Genomic DNA, 20357 nt, shown 5'->3' with positions numbered 1-20357 from the left:
AAAATGCTTGCGATCCCCGCCAACTTACGGCAACCTGGTAGGAAGTATGCAGAGGTGGTTTGCCATTGCTTAGTTCCCTGGTTGCCTCCCACCCAACTGCTAACCGGAGCTGACCCTGCTTAGTTTCTGAGATCCAGGTGAGGACAGAGGCCGTTTCCCCACTTTTAAAATGACGTCGGTATCATCTGGTCCAGGACCTTTTTAGCGTGAGGGTCGTGTTCCCGGGCTTCCCCACTGCCTCGCGCTCTGCGCGGGGTCATCAAAAGACGCCGTTTTGAGCAGTGCCAGAATGACCTGCGCTGAGGGAGCGCAAGAGCAGCAGAGTCAGGGCGGCTGCGTTGTTGCCGCCCCTGTAGTGGGGAGTGCAGGTGGACCCTGTGCTACTCGGGGAGATTAGCGCGCAGCAAACGTTGAATGGGGAAAGGGCCAGAGAATTTATATATCTGAAGCCTTTCCTGCTGTTGTAAGGCTGGACACCAGAGGGCACTCCATCCCAGCTAGAAATGTGAAGAGCCCTGGCCTCCTGGCCCACGTTTCCCCAAAACGTTAACTCATCTAGAAGAGGGGCTACCTTGTGTCACAAGGCTCTGCAGGACTCTGCAGGAAATCCTTCTGAAGAGTTTGGTGTGAAAGGCAACGTCGTGTTTCTGAGATTTTCACTTCCCTGGAATTCCCCATTTCCAGGCAGGGAGGCTGCGGGGCTGGCTGTCCAGATGTTTTCCTCTCTCTGTTAGTCTTTTGTAGAATCCTAGAATGGGAAGAGGCCCCAAGGGCCATCTAGTCTAACCCCCTGCCATGCAGGAACACACAATCAAAGCCCTGGGGTGCTGTGTGGTTTCCGGGCTGTATGGCCGTGTTCTAGCAGCATTCCCTCCTGATGTTTCGCCTGCATCTGTGGCTGGCATCTTCAGAGGATGCCATCACAGATGCAGGCGAAACGTCAGGAGAGAATGCTGCCATACAGCCCGGAAACCATGTCAACCACACAGCACCCCAGTGATTCTGGCCGTGAAAGCCTTCTACAATAAATCAAAGCACTCCTGACAGATGGCCATCCAGCCTCTGTTGAAAAACCTCCAAAGAAGGAGACTCCACCACTCTCCAAGGTAGTGCATCCCGCTGTCAAACAGCCCTTTCCTGATGTTTCGGTGGAATCTCTTTTCCTTCACCTTGAACCCGTTACTCCTGGTCCTAGTCTCTGGAGCAGAAGAAAACAAGCTTGCTCCCACACCAACATGACATCCCTTCAGATATCTAAACAGGGCTATCGTGTCACCTCTTAACCTTTTCTTCATCAAACTAAACACACCCAACTCCCTAAGGAGCAGCAGTGGCATAGGAGGTTAAGAGCTCGTGTATCTAATCCCCTTGTAAGCCCCTTTGAGTCTCCTACAGGAGAGAAAGGGGGGATATAAATCCAAACTCTTCTTCTTCTTCTCTTCTTCTTCTTCTTACAAGTGGCCACAGGGAGACCGAGTAGCGAGGCCCTCGGGCCACAGATAACAGCAAGGATGGGTGTGACCTGGGCTCCAGCCGAGCCAGGCCTGCCAGTGGCAGAGGGCAGACTTCCATTTCCATTTCCATTTTAACCTTTAATGGCATATAAATTATTTCCATTTAAAAGAGAAAACTTTTAAAACATTTAAATACGGGTGTTTAAAATGCTTTCCAAGAATTTAGCCACGGCCAAGGTGATCGATGGGTTACAGTCACTTAGCAGAAAGCGGTGGCCTGGAACCTGGAGTGCTCAAGTCTCTTGGAAGCAGCAGGAGGGTGAATTAAAATCATGCAGTTTACTGTGAAGACAGCATTCCAGAAGAATATGAGTTATGGTTTCTATAGATCCACATCCCAAGAACGGCATAGTCTCTGATGTTTAGGGATCTGGAGGTATCTCCTGAGGTTTCGATGGAAAATATTGAGGCGTGCTAGCATGAATGCACGGCGTTGGTTCATGGATAACAGAGATGAGAGATATTTAGCTCTTGCTCTGTAACTTATTTATTTATTTATTTATTTATTTATTTATTTATTTATTTATTTATTTATACATACATACATACATACATACATACATACATACTTTAGGCTTCTATACCGCCCCATCCCCGGAGGGCTCTGGGCGGTGTACAGCATATAATAAATACAGTCATAAAACCAGTATAATTGACTAAAACTTACAAAAGCAGCGAGACTAAACTAAATAGTAGCATTTAGTACAAGCATAAATATACACGTAGGTGGCGCCCCACATAACCTAATATCACATTCTTCTCCTAAGGGAGGCACGGCAGGTCTCGCAGATGTGATAGGCCCAGATGGAACAGCCATGGGCACTCTCAGTGGCTGGTCCCTTCCAAAGGCCCATGGAACAGCCAAGGCTTGCAGGCCCTCTATGGAACTCACTCAAGGTCCCAGAGGGCCCGGGTCAGCTGGTGGAAGAGCTGCTCCACTCAGGCCGGGCCAGGGCTGTAGGCCCCATTCCGTGGAGGCCAGCCGCATCATCGAGGGGCAGGGGACCACTAGTAAATTGGCCTCTGCTGAACGAAGAGGCCGTGTGGGAACAATTCAATTCAATTCAATAAGCCTTTATTGGCATATACAGCGTGTGGGAACATATGGGGTGATGCGGTCTTGAAGATACGAGGGTCCCAGGCCGCGCAAGGCCTTGAAGGTTGTATTCCGAGGGAGCCAGGAGAGCATACGGCCGCCTTGGTTGGATAGAAACGATGATGTTCCAGATCCCTCAGTCTTTCGCGGATCTGATTGAAAATATGCATTTCACTATCAGTCCCAACATTGTCCAAATCAAATCCTATGGTTCCAGAGGGCAGACTTGACACAGCCACTTGCTGAATGCCTAAGCTCCCCCCCCCCCCCCCGGGGTGTTTTCCAGCCTTCACTGCACTCCCTGTGCAGGGCAGTGCCCCAAAATCTGCGACTTCACCAATCCGAAGACGATCGACTCCATGACTGCAATACAGGATCTGCGAGGCTGCACGGTTGTGAATGGGAGCCTGGTCATCAGCATCCGTGGAGGAAGTGAGTGTTGCGCCGCAGTTGTTTGGCTGCACAGAGAAAATTGCCGCAAGGGGCGGACCAGAGGGGTCTTGGGGCACGTTCTGGGCGCACCTGGTTTACGGGCACCTGAAGCTGGCTACAAAGAGGAAGGGCTGTAGAGGTTTCCAGTTGAGCGTCAGGTCAGATTAGTGGTGGTGCTGGGTTCTTTTCTTGGGTGCTTGAAAGCGGGGAGGGGGGGGTTTCGGGGGTCTCTGTGTGACCTGAACCCGCTCCTGGTGTTTTGCCTCCTTAGACAACATCGCGGCTGAGCTGGAGGCCAACCTTGGCTTGATAGAGGAAATCTCTGGCTTCCTGAAAATCCGCCGTTCCTACGCTTTGGTCTCCCTTTCCTTTTTTCGCAAACTCCGTCTGATTAGAGGGCAGACCTTGGAAACTGGGTGAGTTTGCTTGGAGGGGTGTCTCCACTTAACACCCCCTATGTCCCTAATCGGCCTCTGCATTCAACAGAGGCCAATTTGCTGGTGATCCCTGGCCCCTCAATGATGCGGCGGGCCTCCACCCGGGCCAGAGCTTTCACAGCTCTGGCCCCTGCCTGGTGGAACGCTCTCCCTCCAGCTGTGCGGGCCCTACGGGATCTTCATGAGTTCTGCAGGGCCTGCAAGACTGAGCTGTTCCACTGGGCCTTTAGGGAGGCCGGCCGCTGATGGACACCCCCCCATAACATCAGTGGACTCTGCTGCCTCCTCCCCCCCTCCTTTAGGGGATTTGATAGTAGGTCGCCATCTGTTGCACTTGGTATTTAAAAGCTGCATTTTAATGGGGTTTGGTTTTTAATGAATACAGAGCCATAATTATTATTAATTAATTTTGATATTTATTGATTTTATCCATGCTCTATCTGTGTATCCTGTTTATCTTGTTGTTCACCGCCCTGAGCCCTCCGGGGGAGGGCGGTATAAAAGAGGGAGGGAGGGAGGGAGGGAGGGAGGGAGGGAGGGAGGGAGGGAGGGAAGGAAGGAAGGAAGGAAGGAAGGAAGGAAGGAAGGAAGGAAGGAAGGAAGGAAGGAAGGAAGGAAGGAAGGAAGGAAGGAAGGAAGGAAGGAAGGAAGGAAGGAACCTACCTCATTCCTGCAGTTCAGGGCATAAAAGATGGGCCAAGAGGGCAGGAAATCTGGGGGCGGGAAGAGGCAGGAGTGGCAGCAAAAGAGCTAGTTCCTGCTGGCAGACTGGATTCTTTGCTGCAAGCGCTCGAACCAGAAGGTCGCCCGGTTTCTCCCCAGAGATGGACAGTTGCCAGCAGCCAAGTCGACCCCCTTTGCCTTACAGGAACTATTCCTTCTACGTCCTGGACAACCAGGACCTCCGCCGGCTGTGGGACTGGAACAAGCACAACCTCACCATTGCTCGGGGGAAGCTCTTCTTCCACTACAACCCCAAGCTGTGCCTCTCAGAGATCCACAAGATGGAGGACATCTCGGGGGCCAAGGGGCGGCAGGAGAAGAACGACATCGCCGACAAGACAAATGGCGACCAGGCTTCTTGTAAGGGGTTTGTGGCTTGAGCCGGGGGCTGCTATGCCGGAAGGGACTGGGGTGGAATTGGGTCGAGTCAGCCTGCAGGGGGCCTGTGAGGGGCAGCTGGCAGACCTGACCTCTGCAGAGGGTAAGACTTCCTGCTCATGCTCAGAAGCACGCCTTTGGTCTTGAGCGTCCTTGAGGAGGACCTGATTGTGGCTGGTGCCGATTGGGCAACAGTAGCCCCAGTGGTTATACTCTTAAGAACCGGAAATGGAGTCGCCACCCAGTTATAGAAACCTTAGTCCAATGATGGCGAACCTTTTCGAGACCGAGTGCCCAAACTGCAACCCAAAACCCACATTTATCACAAACTGCCAACACGGCAACTTAACCTGAATACTGAGGTTTTAGTTTAGAAAAAATGGTTGGCTCTGAGGCATGCGTTACTTGGGAGTAAGCTTGGTGGTAGTTGTTGGCTTTGCTTTGTAGCAAATCAGGCAACTCTTCTAAATCTGGTGAATCATGACCTCTAGGAGGGTTGACTCAGGATACAGGACTGGTTTCCCGAGTCAGGCCTTCCCGCCAACATGGCCTATTGGCCATGCTGGCAGGGGCTGATGGGAATTGTAGTCCAAAACATCTGGAATGCCAAAGGTTCGCCACCACTGTAATAGGCCCTTCCCGACCCCAGAGGCCATCCTTTTCCTCGCACAGCTGCCTCCTATCCACATCAGAACAGAAATCTTGTCTCTCCTTGTGCAGGTGAGGAAGATGTGCTGAAATTTTCCTACATAAAAACAGACAACAACAAGATTGCTCTGAAGTGGGAGCCCTACTGGCCGCAAGACTACCGCGACCTTCTTGGGTTCATGCTCTTCTATAAGGAAGCGTAAGTAAATGGGAACCTTGTGGAGGTTAGAACTGCCCAACACCTTGGCTGTGCTGCCTGGGAGGGCGGGGCCTGGGAAGGCCAGAATTCTCCACTCCCAGATGCCCGTCTGCCTCTAAGCAACACTGTGATGTGTCTCTGAGGGATTATGTGCACAGGCAGGGCGGTTAGCAGAAGGAAAGAAGAAATTCCACGTACGTCCGGGAGGGCATTCCACTGTTAGCCTGGCTCAGGGTAGAATTAGAGCTTTCCGATAAATTAGAACTACATTTCCTTATCAGTTTCTACCAGCATGGCCAATTGGCCATGCTGATAGAGGCTGATGGGAATTGTAGTTCCTGAACATCTGGAGAGCCGCAGGTTCCCTACCCCTGGTCTGGCCCAAGAGAAAGAGCCCTTCCCCTCTCCACCCTGATGCTGGACTCCTCAGCCTTGTTGCTGGCATGCAGGGTACCGCTGAATAATCGCCTCTTGCTCTCCCAGATCGCCAGGAACGCGCTTGGGTGCCTGCTGCTTTTTGTGCTAACGGCCCTTCCTTGTTCCCTTGCTTCCGGGGCCAGCCCCTTTCGGAACGTGACCGAGTTTGACGGCCAGGACGTCTGTGGCTCCAACAGCTGGACAGTGGTGGACGTTGACCCTCCTCCTCGGACAGTCCAGCCGGGGTGGCTGCTGTGGAACCTGAAGCCGTGGACCCAGTATGCCATCTTCGTGAAGACGTTGGTTGCCTATCTCGACGAGCGCAAGATCTACGGGGCCAAGAGCAAGATCATCTACGTGCAGACCAACGCCTCCAGTGAGTGCTGCTGCTTGGGACGAGGCACAGGACGTGGGGAGATGCAGCCACTGGTCAAGGCCTCCCTGGGTCAAGGGAGCTTGGCTTCAGGCCTGCTCTTGCAGCCTGGCTGTAGCAGGCCTCTCAGACGCCAGCGGGATAGCTGCAGAAAGCAAGCAGAAGTGTTCATGCATTACAGCCAGTTCTCACTGATGTATTGTATGACCACTGTTGGCCAAGGGAAAAGGGTCTGGAAAGTGTTTCTGTATAGAACTGTGATGGCGAACCTTTGACACTCCAGATGGTATGGACTACAATTCCCATCAGCCCCTGCCAGCATGGCCAATTGGAATTATGGAATTGCAATTATGAAGAAGAACAATTATGGAACTGTAGTTCATAACATCTGGAGTGCCAAAGGTTCATCCAATTGGCCATGCTGGCAGGGGCTGATGGGAATTGTAGTCCATAACATCTGGAGTGCCAAAGGTTCAGCCAATTGGCCATGCTGGAAGGGGCTGATGGGAATTGTAGTCCACAACATCTGGAGTGCCAAAGGTTCAGCCAATTGGCCATCCTGGAAGGGGCTGAAGGGAATTGTAGTCCACAACAGTGCCAAAGGTTCGCCACCACTGGTATAGAGCCCAAATGTTGCCCTGGTGGTCCCTGGTGACTGCCAAGTACACCCCATTTTGGGGAGCTGAGGAACACTTGTCATGGCCAGGACACACAGGTAGGCTTAATGTCAGCCATGCGGCCGTATTTCTCGATTAATTCCAATTCCAAGGTTTTCATGCTGAGTGCCCATCTTTGAAATCTGATATCCAGGGCCCCAGTGGGCCAGATGTTTGGGGACACCTCTTATCAGTTCTCTGTCAGCATGGCCAATTGGCCATGCTGGCAGGGGCTGATGGGAATTGTAGTTCCTGAACATCTGGAGAGCCGCAGGTTCCCTACCCCTGCATTAACTGAAGAAGCGGGGGGAGGGGGGTGTCCAGGGAGGCCAGCCTGTTCTCCCACTGATTTCTGAGGGCCCCCGTTTTTGTACCCAGGGGGGTGCGTTCACACTTTTGCGTAGAGGGGCTTTTGCGTAGAAGGCGTGACAACAGAGCAGCAGTGGCGTAGGAGGTTAAGAGCTCGTGTATCTAATCCGGAGGAACCGGGTTTGATTCCCAGCTCTGCTGCCTGAGCTGTGGAGGCTTTTCTGGGGAATTCAGATTAGCCTGTGCACTCCCACACACGGCAGCTGGGTGACCTTGGGCGAGTCACAGCTTCTCAGAGCTCTCTCAGCCCCACCTACCTCACAGGGTGTTTGTTGTGAGGGGGGAAGGGCAAGGAGATTGTCAGCCCCTTTGAGTCTCCTGCAGGAGAGAAAGGGGGGATATAAATCCAAACTCTCCTTCTTCTTCTTCTTAGTCTTAATTCCAGGAGAAGAGCGTTGGGGGCAGGCAGTGGTATCTTGGGTGCTGATGCCTTGGTCCTTTCTCCTCTCCAGTGCCTTCCGTCCCACTTGATCCGTACACAAGTTCCAACTCTTCATCCCAAATCTCCGTGAGGTGGAAGCCGCCTCTCGAGCCCAACGGGAACATCACGCACTACAAGGTGTCCTGGGAACAGCAAGCGGAGGACAGTGAGCTTTACGAGCTGGATTACTGCCTGAAAGGTAGGAGGACCTGCTCCCTTTCCACTCTACTGGACAGGCTGACTTGATGGGGCCACTGAGAGGACTGCTGGTCATCTGAGACTGTCCCCCCTTTTGGAGGCTCAGCCAGAGGCCAAGGGTGGGGTGGAGTCTTTCTCAGTCACGGCTTTTAGTCCCCTGCCTCGCAAATTCTTTGTCTTGCAGGGACCAGGCGAAGTCTGTACTCTCCACCTGAGTTTTGCAGACTAGTTTTTGCCATTATTTATTGCGGCTGTTGGGAGAGAATTTGTGGAGGAGCAGCAGTGGCATAGGAGGCTAAGAGCTCGTGTATCTAATCTGGAGGAACCGGGTTTGATTCCCAGCTCTGCCGCCTGAGCTGTGGAGGCTTATCTGGGGAATTCAGATTAGCCTGGGCACTCCCACACACGCCAGCTGGGTGACCTTGGGCTAGTCACAGCTTCTCGGAGCTCTCTCAGCCCCGACCCACCTCACAGGGTGTTTGTTGTGAGGGGGGAAGGGCAAGGAGATTGTAAGCCCCTTTGAGTCTCCTGCAGGAGAGAAAGGGGGGGATATAACTCCAAACTCCTCCTCCTCCTCCTCTTCTTCTTCTTCTTCTTTTTCTTCTACTACTGCTACTACTATTAGGAATTATGTTTATTGCTAAATTAATTAACAATTAATTTTTTTTCTGCTGTTCTGATGATTATGGATTTTGCAAGTTTCCCTGAATATTGTGGGCTGTGTCCTGCCTGCTCACTCTACTAGCAGTGGGACTTTCTTCCAGCACGAGAAACTGAAGGCACGAGCCACTCCTTGGGCTGCAGGGATGTAACTTTGCTAGTGGAAAGTCACCACAGCATCCAAACAGCAGCATCCATTTTGTGAAACCACAGGGTAGAAACTCTGTAACCCCCGCCCCCCCCCCCCAAAAAAAAAAAAGTCTGTAGAAAAGAGGGCCTTGCTAGGCCACGCTTGTCCCCCCTTCTTTCCAAAGACAGGCATTCTGCTGCCTTGGTCTCCTCCTTCTGACGTACATTTCTGAAGCGCCTTGCAGGAGGGCAGGTGTGAGGGGGAGGGGTTGGCACCCAGGCATCAATTTGGAGTCCAGCCAACGCTCCTCACAGTGTGAAGGCACGTGGGGCTGGGCTCAGACTGGTGGAAGCCCGGATCAAACCCCCAGGAGCCATTAAGCTCGAGCCGGTTTCTTCTCTCTCAGCCTCACTTGTCTCTAGAAGGTTGTTATGATACAATTGAGGAGGAGCAAGGCCAGGATTTGAAAATACATAGGTGTGGAACTGTAGAATCATAGAGTTGGGAGGGGCCTCTAGTCCAACCCCCTGCTCAAAGTCAGTTTACAGGAGCGGGTTCTTACATTCCAGGATGTTATGGACTGCTATCAGTTCTGTCAGCATGGCCAATTGGCCATGCTGGCAGGGGCTGGTGGGAATTGTAGTCCATAACATCTGGAGTGCCAAAGGTTCGCCACCACTGGCCTAGAGCATCCCTGACAAGGGTTTGTCCAGCAGCTGCTGGGAGACTGCCAGAGAACGGAAGTTCACTTCCTTCCTCGTCAGCCAGCTGCACTGCTGAACGGCTCTTACTGTAAGAAGAGCTCTCCTGATGTTCAGCCAGTACCTTTGCACACATCAGTTAATTTTGCTCTTGGGAGTCCCGTTGTGTCCCATGTGGGTCTCTTCCTCTGGCTCAAAGGAAGCTTCTACTGGTGTTTCCATGAGCCAGACTGCAGGAATACTGTGGCTGGAGGTTGCCCAGGTAAGGCCTGCCCTTTGAATGCGCTGCTTGCAGCTGGGCTCAGCACCGTTCCCTTGGTGCCCGCTGGTATGTTTGAGTACTGTGCCCTCTTTGCAGGCTTGAAGGTGCCCTTCCGGGCAGGGTCTCCTCCGCCGGAGTCAGAAGACATCCAGAAGAATAACGACAGCAAGAATGAGGACGTCAACAGCCAGTGTTGCAAGTGCCCCAAAACCGACTCTCAGATCCAGAAAGAGGTGGAGGAGACTGCCTTCCGGAAGACGTTTGAGAACTACCTTCACAACGAAGTGTTTGTTTCCAGGTAAGAGGCTGGGGGGCGGCTTCCCTCACACCCACACACCCACCCACACACGCGCACACACACACACACACACACACACACACACACACACACACACACACACACACACACACACACGGCTCAAACGTTGCTTGTGCAGGACAAGCAACGGAATGAGCTGGAACTCCTGGTGCTGCTGAGTGCAGGGGCCCCACTTGTGACCGTGTGCTGAAAGGACTTGGAGGGTGGAGGGAAACTAGTGGGCAAAGGGACTGTCAGCAAATGAGAGCCCAGCGTGGTAGGGAGGCCTGGGGCTCAGCCACTGGAGGGCTGGGGTCCAGGGGGTCTGGCTCTGGCTGGTATGTTCACATCTGCCCCTGAATGAAGCCTGGGTGCCGGAATAAACAGTGGGGCGGGGGTTCAAGTGACAAGACTAAGCGAAGCAACAAAACTGTCCCTGTACACTGTGCATCTTCTGATTAAGCACAATAAAGAATGTTTGATCAGACATATGTATTATCTCATTTATCAGTATTGTACTGTATATTCCAGTGATGGCGAACCTTTTCGAGACCGAGTGCCCAAATTGCAACCCAAAACCCACTTATTTATCGCAAAGTGCCAACGTGGCAATTTAACCAGAATACTGAGGTTTTCGTTTTTGAGGAAAATGATTTAAGCTCTGGAGGTAAGCAAGTATGCATACCTTCGAGTAAAGCTTTGTGGGTAGTCGGGTGGGTTTGCTTTGAAGCTTTGAAGCCGACCGCGGCAATCCTCTTCCAACGGGTGAATCTTGACCCTAGGAGGGTTTACTCAGAAGCAAGCCCCATTGCCAGCAGCCAAGCTTACTCCCAGGTAAAGGATCACGCTTTAGTTCTTCGCATGAAAATCAGTGGGGTTTAACAGCACTTAACAGGGTTGCCTACACTGCTTCCCCAAAACTAGTTCTGAGTTTTAATGCTAATAATAATCGAGCTCCAGCCGCCCAGGGCCAGTCTATAGATGTAGCACCTTCTTGTGCTGCAGTTCACAGAGATTTAAGTGCCACCTCTGGCACCTGTGCCATAGGTTCGCCACCACTGGTATATTTAATCAATATTATACTATAGAACTAATAAGTAATTACAACAAAAAGTCACCAAGTGTCCGAATAACATCAGCTGCATAATTAGTTGAATGAGGATAAGGAAGTGTCTTCAAAACTGTCATCTGAACGTACATTGATTCCTCACCTTTCGACCTGGGACCAGCCGTGGCCCTGGCGGGAGCGGCTGTACTTTCCTGCTGCGTGACTCAGCTTGTGCTTGGGACCTTCTCCATTCACTCTTTCCCGCGTAGCTGCCTCACTAGAAGCCAACCTTCAGGAAGCCGGGAGAGACTCAAAGGGCAGCATTGCCAACAGCTTCTGTGGTGGCACCAACCCTCCTTCCCGCAGTGAATGCTTCTGTGGGATGCCCTCGAGCAATTCCTGCGGAATCGCGAATCCCTATGAGACGGAGGTCACGAAGGAGTTTTTGGTGATCTCGAACCTGCGGCACTTCACGGGCTACCGGATTGAGATCCAGGCCTGTAACCGCAAGGCCCCCAAAGAATGCAGTGTGGCCGTTTATGTCAGTGGCCGAACCGTGCCTGGAGGTGAGCAAGCAGTGCCTGAGCCCTAGACCAGTGATGGTGAATCTTTTCGGTGAATCGCCCGAAGTGCAACCTAAACTGCAACCACTTATGTATCGCAGCGCCAACATTTATCGCAGTGCCAACACGTATTTAACCCTGAATAATTGAGGCTCTTAGTTAAGAAAAATGGTTGGCTCTGAGGGGCGCAAGCGCTACTTCCAGGAGTAAGCTTGGTGCAGGTCGCGTGGCTTTGGCCTTTTGAAGTAACCATGCAACTCTTCAAACGGGTGAATCAATTTTAATTCTAGGGGAGGGTTTTGCTCTCCAGAAGCAAAGCCCCACAAGCTGCAGCCACTCGAGATTACTCCCAGGTAAAGCGATCGCGCTTTACGGTTCTTCGCCTGATGAAAATCTCAGTGGGGTTTCAACAGCTTTTAAATAGGCTAGCCTGGCACTGCATACATCTTCCTTGCCAGCAGTGGCGCGGAGGTTAAGAGCTCGTGGGTATCTAATCTGGAAGTGAACCAGGTTTGGATTCCCAGCTTCCTGCCGCCGCTGGAGCTGTGTAGGCTTATCTGGGGAATTCAGATTAGCCTGCACACTCCTGCTAAGACACGCCAGCTGGGTGACCTTGGGCTAGTCACTACAGCTTCTCGGAGCTCTCTCTTCAGCCCCACTCTACTCATACAGAGTGTTTGGTTGTGAGCTGGGAAGGCGGGCAAGGAGATTGTCAAAGCTCCCTTTGAGTCTCCTGCAGGAGAGAAAGGGGGGATATAAATCCAAACTCCTCCTCCTCCTCCTCCTCCTCCTCCTCCTCCTCCTCCTCCTCCTTCTTCTTCTTCTTCTTCTTCTTCTTCTTCTTCTTCCCCAAAACTAGGTCTTAGGTTTAATGCTAATAATCGAGCCCAGCGGCCCAGGCCAGCCTAGATGTTGGGGGGAAGACTCTGTTTGCACGTGCCCACAGAGAGGGCTCTGAGTGCCACCTCTGGCACCCGTGCCATAGGTTCGCCATCACTGTCCTAGACCAACAGTGAGCTGTGTCGCCCCCCTACTGGAGCTTGCCTGGCTCTGCAAGTGACTTTCTCAACTGTGTTTTGTCTCTAGCCAAAGCAGATGACATTGTGGGTCCTGTGAGCCACGAGCTGATTGAGAAGAGCACCGTCCTCTTGAGGTGGCAGGAGCCCCAGCAGCCCAACGGCCTCATCCTGCTGTACGAAGTGAATTATGGACACCCGGGGGATCCAGAGGTGGGAACTGTTTCTGTGCTCCCGGTCTTCCCGCTGCCTTATTTCCAAGCTGGGATGGAACTTCCTCGTGCTTCCCTGTGTTTGGATGGAACCGCTATAGCAGTGGATTTGCTTAACCTTTTTTTTCTTTGGTATCGAGGCGCTCCAAAACCCTGCAAACTCCGCTTTTATTTATCGTAAAGTGCCAACGTGGCAATTTAACCTGAATGCTGAGATTTTGGTTTATAAAAAACAGTTTCGGTTCTGGCAGCAAGTACTCGAGTAAGCTTGGCAGTAGTCAGTGGCTTTGCTTTGAAGCACCCGCGGCAACTCTTCCAACGGGTGAATCATGACTCAGAAGTAAGCCCCATTGCCAGCAACCAAACTTACTCCCAGGTAAAGCATCGCGCTTTAGTTCTTTGCATGAAAATCAGCGCTTAACAGGGTTGCCTACACTGCTTCTCCAAAACAAGGTCTTAGGTTTAATGCTAATAATTGAGCCCAGCGGCCCAGGCCAGCCTCAGGTATGGGGAGAGGGGACTTGCTGTTTCAAGATGCCTGACAGAGAGAGGGCTCTGAGTGCCACCTCTGGCACCTGCACCATAGGTTCGCCACCACTGCGCTATAGGGAAGACGTGAGAATCATACTAGATGGGAGCAGAGAGAGGAAGAAAAGTTGGAAAGTTAGCCAATCTTCAACGGCCAGAATCGGAGGGTTGTGGGTTCCCCGGAAGGAAGCGACGTGTTCCAGTAGCATTTTCTCCTGACATTTCTCTGAAGATGGCAGCCACAGATGCAGGTGAAACATCAGGAGAAAATGCTACTGGAGCAGCAGTGGCGTAGGAGGTTAAGAGCTCGTGTATCTAATCTGGAGGAACCGGGTTTGATTCCCAGCTCTGCCGCCTGAGCTGTGGAGGCTTCTCTGGGGAATTCAGATTAGCCTGTGTTAACTCCCATTACATGCCAGCCGGGTGACCTTGGGCAAGTCTCACAGCCTGAGCTCTCTGAAGCTCCCACCCACTTCACAGGCTATGTTTTAAGCTGTGAGGGGGGGAAGGGCAAGGAGATTGTAAGCCCCTTTGAGTCTCCTACAGGAGAGAAAGGAGGGATATAAATCCAAACTACTCCTCCTCCTAGGAGGGTTTACTCAGAAGCTGTAGCTTCTCCCATTGCCAAAGCAAAACCCAGCTGTACCCCAGGAAAAGGATTGCACTTTTTATGTTCTTTCATGAAAAATCAGTGAGGTTTCAACAGTTTTCTTTAGCAGTGGTTACTTCCTACACTGCCTCCCCCAAAACTGAGGTCTTAGGTTTAATTGCTCATAATCAGTCTGGCAGCCCAGGTGCCAGCCTTAGATGTGTTTGGTGGGGTTCTGTTTGCGATGAGCCCACAGAGAGGGGAGTCTTGAGCGCTACCTCTGGCATCGCCATGGCAGGTTCGCCACCACTGACTTAAGTTATGCAATTGTAGTATTTGGAATATTTATGACATGTAAAAGTATGCGAGCTGCATAGAGCAGTGGTGGCGAACCTTTGGCACTCCAGATGTTATGGACTGCAATTCCCATCAGCCCCCGCCAGCATGGCCAATTTGCTGCTGGACGACGGCCGTCACGCTGCAGTGCTGTGCTCCGCTGTGCTTGCTGCAGGAACTGGCCGCCGGCTTGTCTTTGGGAGGCGAAGGCCAACATGTCTCTCCTCCCGCTGTTCTCCCCTCCTCCGCCTCCTCTAGGAACATCACCAGTGCATCTCTCGGAAGCATTTTGCCAGAGATCAGGGATGTAAGCTCCGGGGGCTGCAGCCCGGCAACTACAGCGTGCGCGTCCGGGCCACCTCGCTGTCTGGCAACGGGTCGTGGACAGAGCCCAGTTACTTCTACGTACCTGATTATTGTAAGTTAATGTGCTTCCGCGAGCCATTTCTGTATCGACCGAAAGGTGGAGAAGGGCCAGCTTCCCTGCCCCCGTGTGTTGTGTGTCCTCAGCTGCATTCACCTCCCAGGCCCTGTGGGGGGACGAAAAGGAGGGGCCGGTTGGGAGGCTTGGGGGGGTGGGCTTTGGGGGCCAGCCTGACCTTGCATCTCCTCTTTTTCATACCCCTCCTCCCTCTAGTGAACACCCCACCTAACCTGGTGGGAGTGATCGTCCCCATCATTTTCACCGTCGTCCTCATTGGTGTTATCGGAGGGACCTACATCCTCATCAAAAAGAAGTGAGTGCCGCGCTGTCAGCCCCTGTGCGAAGCCAGCTCAAAGGAGGCTGGTTGGTTCGCCTGCATTGAAGAAAACGTACACTGAGCACCTGCTGGGTAGGGGTGGGGGGTGGGGGTGCAGGATTGCTTTCTGGACACAGGAAGAAGATCCTTGTCTTGAGCCAGCCTCATGCTTCCCTTCAGCACATATTTTAAGTGTTGTCCAGGAACGTGAGGGTTACGGAACTTCTTCGCGCTTTTAAAAACCCTTTGAATTCTTTTGGCGTGAAGTAACGCTCCTCCCCCTTCCCCACGCGCCCACCCCCGCTCCCTCTCTCTGTGGCCGGTGCTTTGTGGACTGTCGTTTTTGAAAGAACTGCTGTGCAACCGGGGAGGCAGCAGATGGGCAAGAAATATCTCCTGGAGGCCTCGGGTGCTTAGTGTGGTTTCCAAGGAGGAGTAAGGCTTAGTTGAGCTTAGCATTTTCTTCCTGATCGCTTTCGCCAGAGCCTAGGGCTGGCATCTTCAGAGGATCTGATGTAGGAAAGGAAAGCGAGTGGAGTATATATACTGTGAGGTCAATAGGTGAGGCCATCTGAATAGAAGTAGCTGGGCATGTGAGTAACAATGAAGTCTGTAGCATGTGAATCACAATGAAGATAGCAAGGTCAATAGGTTACTTCGCATTCACCTATTGATCTTGCTATCTTCATTGTGACTCACATGCTACAGACTTCATTGTGACTCACATGCCAAGCTACTTCTATTCAGATGGCCTCACCTATTCAGATGGCCTCAGATGACCTCACAGTATATATACTCCACTTGCTTTCCTTTCCTACATCAGATCCTCTGAAGATGCCAGCCACTGATGCAGGCGAAACGTCCAGGAGAGAATGCTGCTAGAACACGGCCATACAGCCCGGAAACCACACAGCACCCCGGTGATTCCGGCCGTGAAAGCCTTCGACAGTACATCTCCTTGTGTTTCTTTCCCTCTGACCCTTCTAGGCAAACGGAAAGACCAACAGGCCCACTCTACGCATCCTCCAACCCAGAGTACCTCAGTGCCAACGACGGTGAGAACCGGGGCCTTCTGCAGGGAGAGAGTTCCCCAGCAAGCTCTCGTGGCAGAGGCATTTGCCGGGGCAACAGGTTTCCTTGCCTCCCCCACCCTCACCCCCGGGACCATCATTTTCCCACCCCGCTTGTGCACCCCCCAGAGGGCTTTCCTGGCTTTTAAAAAGCTGGCTATGTCACCCTAGCCCAGGAGCACAGATGTCAGGACACAGCTGTCAACTGCCAGACGCCCTTAGGCCTCTAAAGCCACTGCTTTCATTCCTAAGGAGCAGCAGTGGCGTAGGAGGTTAAGAGCTCGTGTATCTAATCTGGAGGAACCGGGTTTGATTCCCCGCTCTGCCGCCTGAGCTGTGGAGGCTTCTCTGGGGAATTCAGATTAGCCTGTGGACTCCCACACACGCCAGCTGGGTGACCTTGGGCTAGTCACAGCTTCTCGGAGCTCTCTCAGCCCCACCTACCCCACAGGGTGCTTGTTGTGAGGGGGGGAGGGCAAGGAGATTGTAAGCCCCTTTGAGTCTCCTGCAGGAGAGAAAGGGGGGATATGAATCCAAACTCTTCTTCTTCTCTAAGTCTCTCCTTGTAGGGTATGCATTCCAGACCTTTGACCATTTTGATTGCCCTCCATTTCCCTTTCATTCCCTCAGGAGCAGCAGTGGCGTAGGAGGTTAAGAGCTCATGTATCTAATCTGGAGAAACCGGGTTTTTATTCCCCGCTCTGCCGCCTGTGCTGTGGAGGCTTCTCTGGGGAATTCAGATTAGCCTGGGCACTCCCACACACGCCAGCTGGGTGACCTTGGGCTAGTCACAGCTTCTCAGAGCTCTCTCAGCCCCACCTACCTCACAGGGTGTTTGTTGTGAGGGGGGAAGGGCAAGGAGATTGTCAGCCCCTTTGAGTCTCCTGCAGGAGAGAAAGGGGGGATATGAATCCAAACTCCTCCTACTCCTCCTCCTCCTCCTCCTCCTCCTCCTCCTCCTCCTCCTCCTTCTTCTTCTTCTTCTTCTTCTTCTTCTTCTTCTTCGAGGAAGGGCCTGGATGCTGTGTCTGTGTTCCACGCGCTCTCCTCTGGGTCCTCTGGCAGGGGGCAGCTCCCCTTGCTCAAGACCCAAAGCCCTCTCGAGGTGCCAGAGGGTGCCCCAGCACAAGAGGGGTGGAAGAGAAATGCCCTTGGAACAGAAGCGCAGGGCCCAGGCCTTCTTAGTCTCTGGCCCTTTTCATTGCAGAGTCGCAGGCTGGGAGTTCAGAGAAACTAGCGGGGGGGGGGGGGGGGGTTGTCAAAGCGAGAGCATTGTAACATTATTGCGCTATAATGATCCAGCCGTTGCTGATTCACAGTTGGTGCGCGTGTGTGTATCTGTGGCAGGAATGGTGTGTTTGGGGGTCCGAGGTTAGGGCGTAGATGGGAGCTTCACAGATGTCCCCCTAATCATCAACGTGTCCCGCAAAGGCCTTTGTAGCTTCCCACTGGGATGCCAAGCCAGAGCCCACCCCCCGTGTGGAGACAGCCTTCCTGGCAGGCTTGCCTTGAGCGGAGGTCGTGAGCCAGATGTTTGGGTCATGAGCCAGATGTTTGGGCCTGGGCTTCCTCCCCTAGAGCCTCCAGAGCCTGGCAAATGCTTCGCGTCCAGCAGCTTCCGTCCAGCCTGGCCTCGCTTCAGCCTCCCACTTGGCCGCTTCTCCAGTTTCTTGGTTGGGCTCCTCCTCCCCGGGTGATTTTTCATTTAGGAAACTGCTTTGACACAAACCAGCAACGGAGGGGAGTCCAAGAGAGGAGCAAGTGAGGACAGAGAGCCGTGAACAGGAGGAGGCAGAAAGGGAGCCTCGTGCAGAACTGGGAAGGGAAGGGCCAGGGGAAAGAAGGTGCAGCCGGAAGGGTCTAGCAGTCATAGAGAACATAAGAACAAGCCAGCTGGATCAGACCAGAGTCCATCTAGTCCAGCTTTCTGCTACTCGCAGAGGCCCACCAGGTGCCTTTGGGAGCTCACCTGCAGGAGGTGAAAGCAATGGCCTTCTGTGGCTGTTGCTCCCGATCACCTGGTCTGCTAAGGCATTTGCAATCTCAGATCAAAGAGGATCAAGATTGGTAGCCATAAATCGACTTCTCCTCCATAAATCTGTCCAAGCCCCTTTTAAAGCTATCCAGGTGAGTGGCCATCACCACCTCCTGGGGCAGCATATTCCAAACACTAATCACACGTTGTGTGAAGAAGTGTTTCCTTTTATTAGTCCTAATTCTTCCCCCCCCCCCCCCCCCCAGCATTTTCAATGGATGCCCCCTGGTTCTAGTATTGTGAGAAAGAGAGAAAAATTTCTCTCTGTCTTTCTACCCCATGCATCATTTTATAGACTTCGATCATCTCCCCCCTCAGACGTCTCCTCTCCAAACCAAAGAGTCCCAAACGCTGCAGCCTCTCCTCATAGGGAAGGTGCTCTAGAGGGACCAGGGTGGGGCTGAGGGGACATTTGGAAGGGAGGAAATGTTGGAAACTGACCATGCCTGACTGACGCATGTGGTCTTCAGGCCCCTGAGATGGAAAAGAGTGTTGTGCCATGGGGAGGTGGTATGAAAGGGGGGGGGGGGTTCCTGTGCTGCAGACAGCCATGTGGCTTTCCAGAAGGAGCCCCCCAAGAGTGGCCATTCAGTCAGGCAAGGGTCCCCAACCTTTTTTTTGAGCCTGTTGGCACCTTTGACGTTCTGAAACATGTTGGTGGGCACAACTACAAAATGTACCGATAGAAATACGCGTTGCACCCAACCGCTGGCACAAATGTCCAGACGTTTTAATATATTGACACAGCTTAATGTTTGCTAATCATCAGGTCAAGCTATTGATACCATATGTTCATTAAACAATTAACATTCATTCACTGTTTACAATTCATATATCCCTTTATAGGAGCAGCAGTGGCGTAGGAGGTTAAGAGCTCGTGTATCTAATCTGGAGGAACCAGGTTTGATTCCCAGCTCTGCCGCCTGAGCTGTGGAGGCTTATCTGGGGAATTCAGATTAGCCTGTACACTCCCACACACGCCAGCTGGGTGATCTTGGGCTAGTCACAGCTTCTCGGAGCTCTCTCAGCCCCACCTACCTCACAGGGTGTTTGTTGTGAGGGGGGAAGGGCAAGGAGATTGTCAGCCCCTTTGAGTCTCCTGCAGGAGAGAAAGGGGGGATATAAATCCAAACTCTTCTTCTTCTTCTTTAACGGAGTAACAGAACATCAACTGATTCAGTATCCTTCTGGATCTCTTCATATGCCAATGACTTTTATCTTCAAGCTTTTTCTTCTTCAGTGATGTGATTCTTTGTTCTGTACCAATTTCTGACAATACGGGATATTATTTTATAAGTGATAACTATCACGTCTCTCTCTTATCCCTTCCTGTTTTTCCAGCATAATAGCTGAAGAAGAAAAGGCTTGAAAACGGTCATTGAGTGCATTCCGTTTGGATGCGATTATTTATTTGACTATTGGAGGACTATGTCCCGTCCGTCTGTGCCGGGCTGGGAACCTGGGCAAGTTGTTTATTTTCCAATTTTGAGGAGAAGCTCTGTGAAGATAAAAGACATTGGAATATGAAGAGATCTGGAAGGATACTGAATCAGTTGATGTTCCATTACTCCGTTGAAGAAGAAGAAGAAGAGGAAGAAGAAGAAGAAGAAGAGGAGGAGGAGGAGGAGGAGGAGGAGGAGGAGGAGGAGGAGGAGGAGGAGTAGTAGTAGTAGTAGTAGTAGTAGTAGTAGTAGTAGTAGTAGTAGTAGTAGTAGTAGTAGTAGTAGTAGTTTGGATTTTTATCCCCCCTTTCTCTCCTGCAGGAGACTCAAAGGGGCTGACAATCTCCTTGCCCTTCCCCCCTCACAACAAACACCCTGTGAGGTAGGTGGGGCTGAGAGAGCTCCGAGAAACTGTGACTAGCCCAAGGTCACCCAGCTGGCGTGTGTGTGAGTGCACAGGCTAATCTGAATTCCCCAGATAAGCCTCCACAGCTCAGGTGGCAGAGCTGGGAATCAAACCCGGTTCCTCCAGATTAGATACACGAGCTCTTAACCTCTGACGCCATTGCTGCTCCTGCTGCTAAAGGGATATATGAATTGTAAACAGTGAATGAATGTCAATTGTTTAATGAACTTATGGTATCAATAGTTTGACCTGATGATTAGCAAGCATTAAGCTGTGTCAATCTATTAAAACATCTGGGCATTTGTGCCAGTAGTTTGGTGCAACGCGTATTTCTGTTGGCGCAGGTGTCACGTTGCATCTCTTTAGGTTTCTTTTTTTCTTTTGTAAGATAGTATCACAACTACAAAATGCCTGCCCCGGAACACAGAATGAGAGGGAGTAAAGTCAGGTGCGACTCATA

The 20357-nt window shown here is 52.0% G+C and overlaps 1 protein-coding gene across 1 annotated transcript in view; it reads left to right on the top strand.

Moving 5' to 3' along the window:
• INSR (insulin receptor) overlaps positions 1–20357 on the top strand; it is a 137942-nt gene that overhangs the window by 77831 nt on the left and 39754 nt on the right. The window contains 13 exon segments of the mRNA XM_048496934.1: positions 2897–3042; positions 3314–3458; positions 4348–4562; positions 5301–5427; positions 5988–6220; positions 7695–7862; positions 9711–9912; positions 11244–11373; positions 11376–11526; positions 12610–12752; positions 14463–14622; positions 14842–14941; positions 15932–15999. Coding sequence (XP_048352891.1) covers positions 2897–3042; positions 3314–3458; positions 4348–4562; positions 5301–5427; positions 5988–6220; positions 7695–7862; positions 9711–9912; positions 11244–11373; positions 11376–11526; positions 12610–12752; positions 14463–14622; positions 14842–14941; positions 15932–15999 — 1988 coding nt within the window.

The sequence above is a fragment of the Sphaerodactylus townsendi genome, linkage group LG05 (genome assembly GCF_021028975.2).
Source record: "Sphaerodactylus townsendi isolate TG3544 linkage group LG05, MPM_Stown_v2.3, whole genome shotgun sequence".
NCBI classification, from domain to species: Eukaryota; Metazoa; Chordata; class Lepidosauria; order Squamata; family Sphaerodactylidae; genus Sphaerodactylus; species Sphaerodactylus townsendi.
Note: the sequence above shows the minus strand (reverse complement) of the source record. Positions and strands in the feature narration are given on the sequence as shown.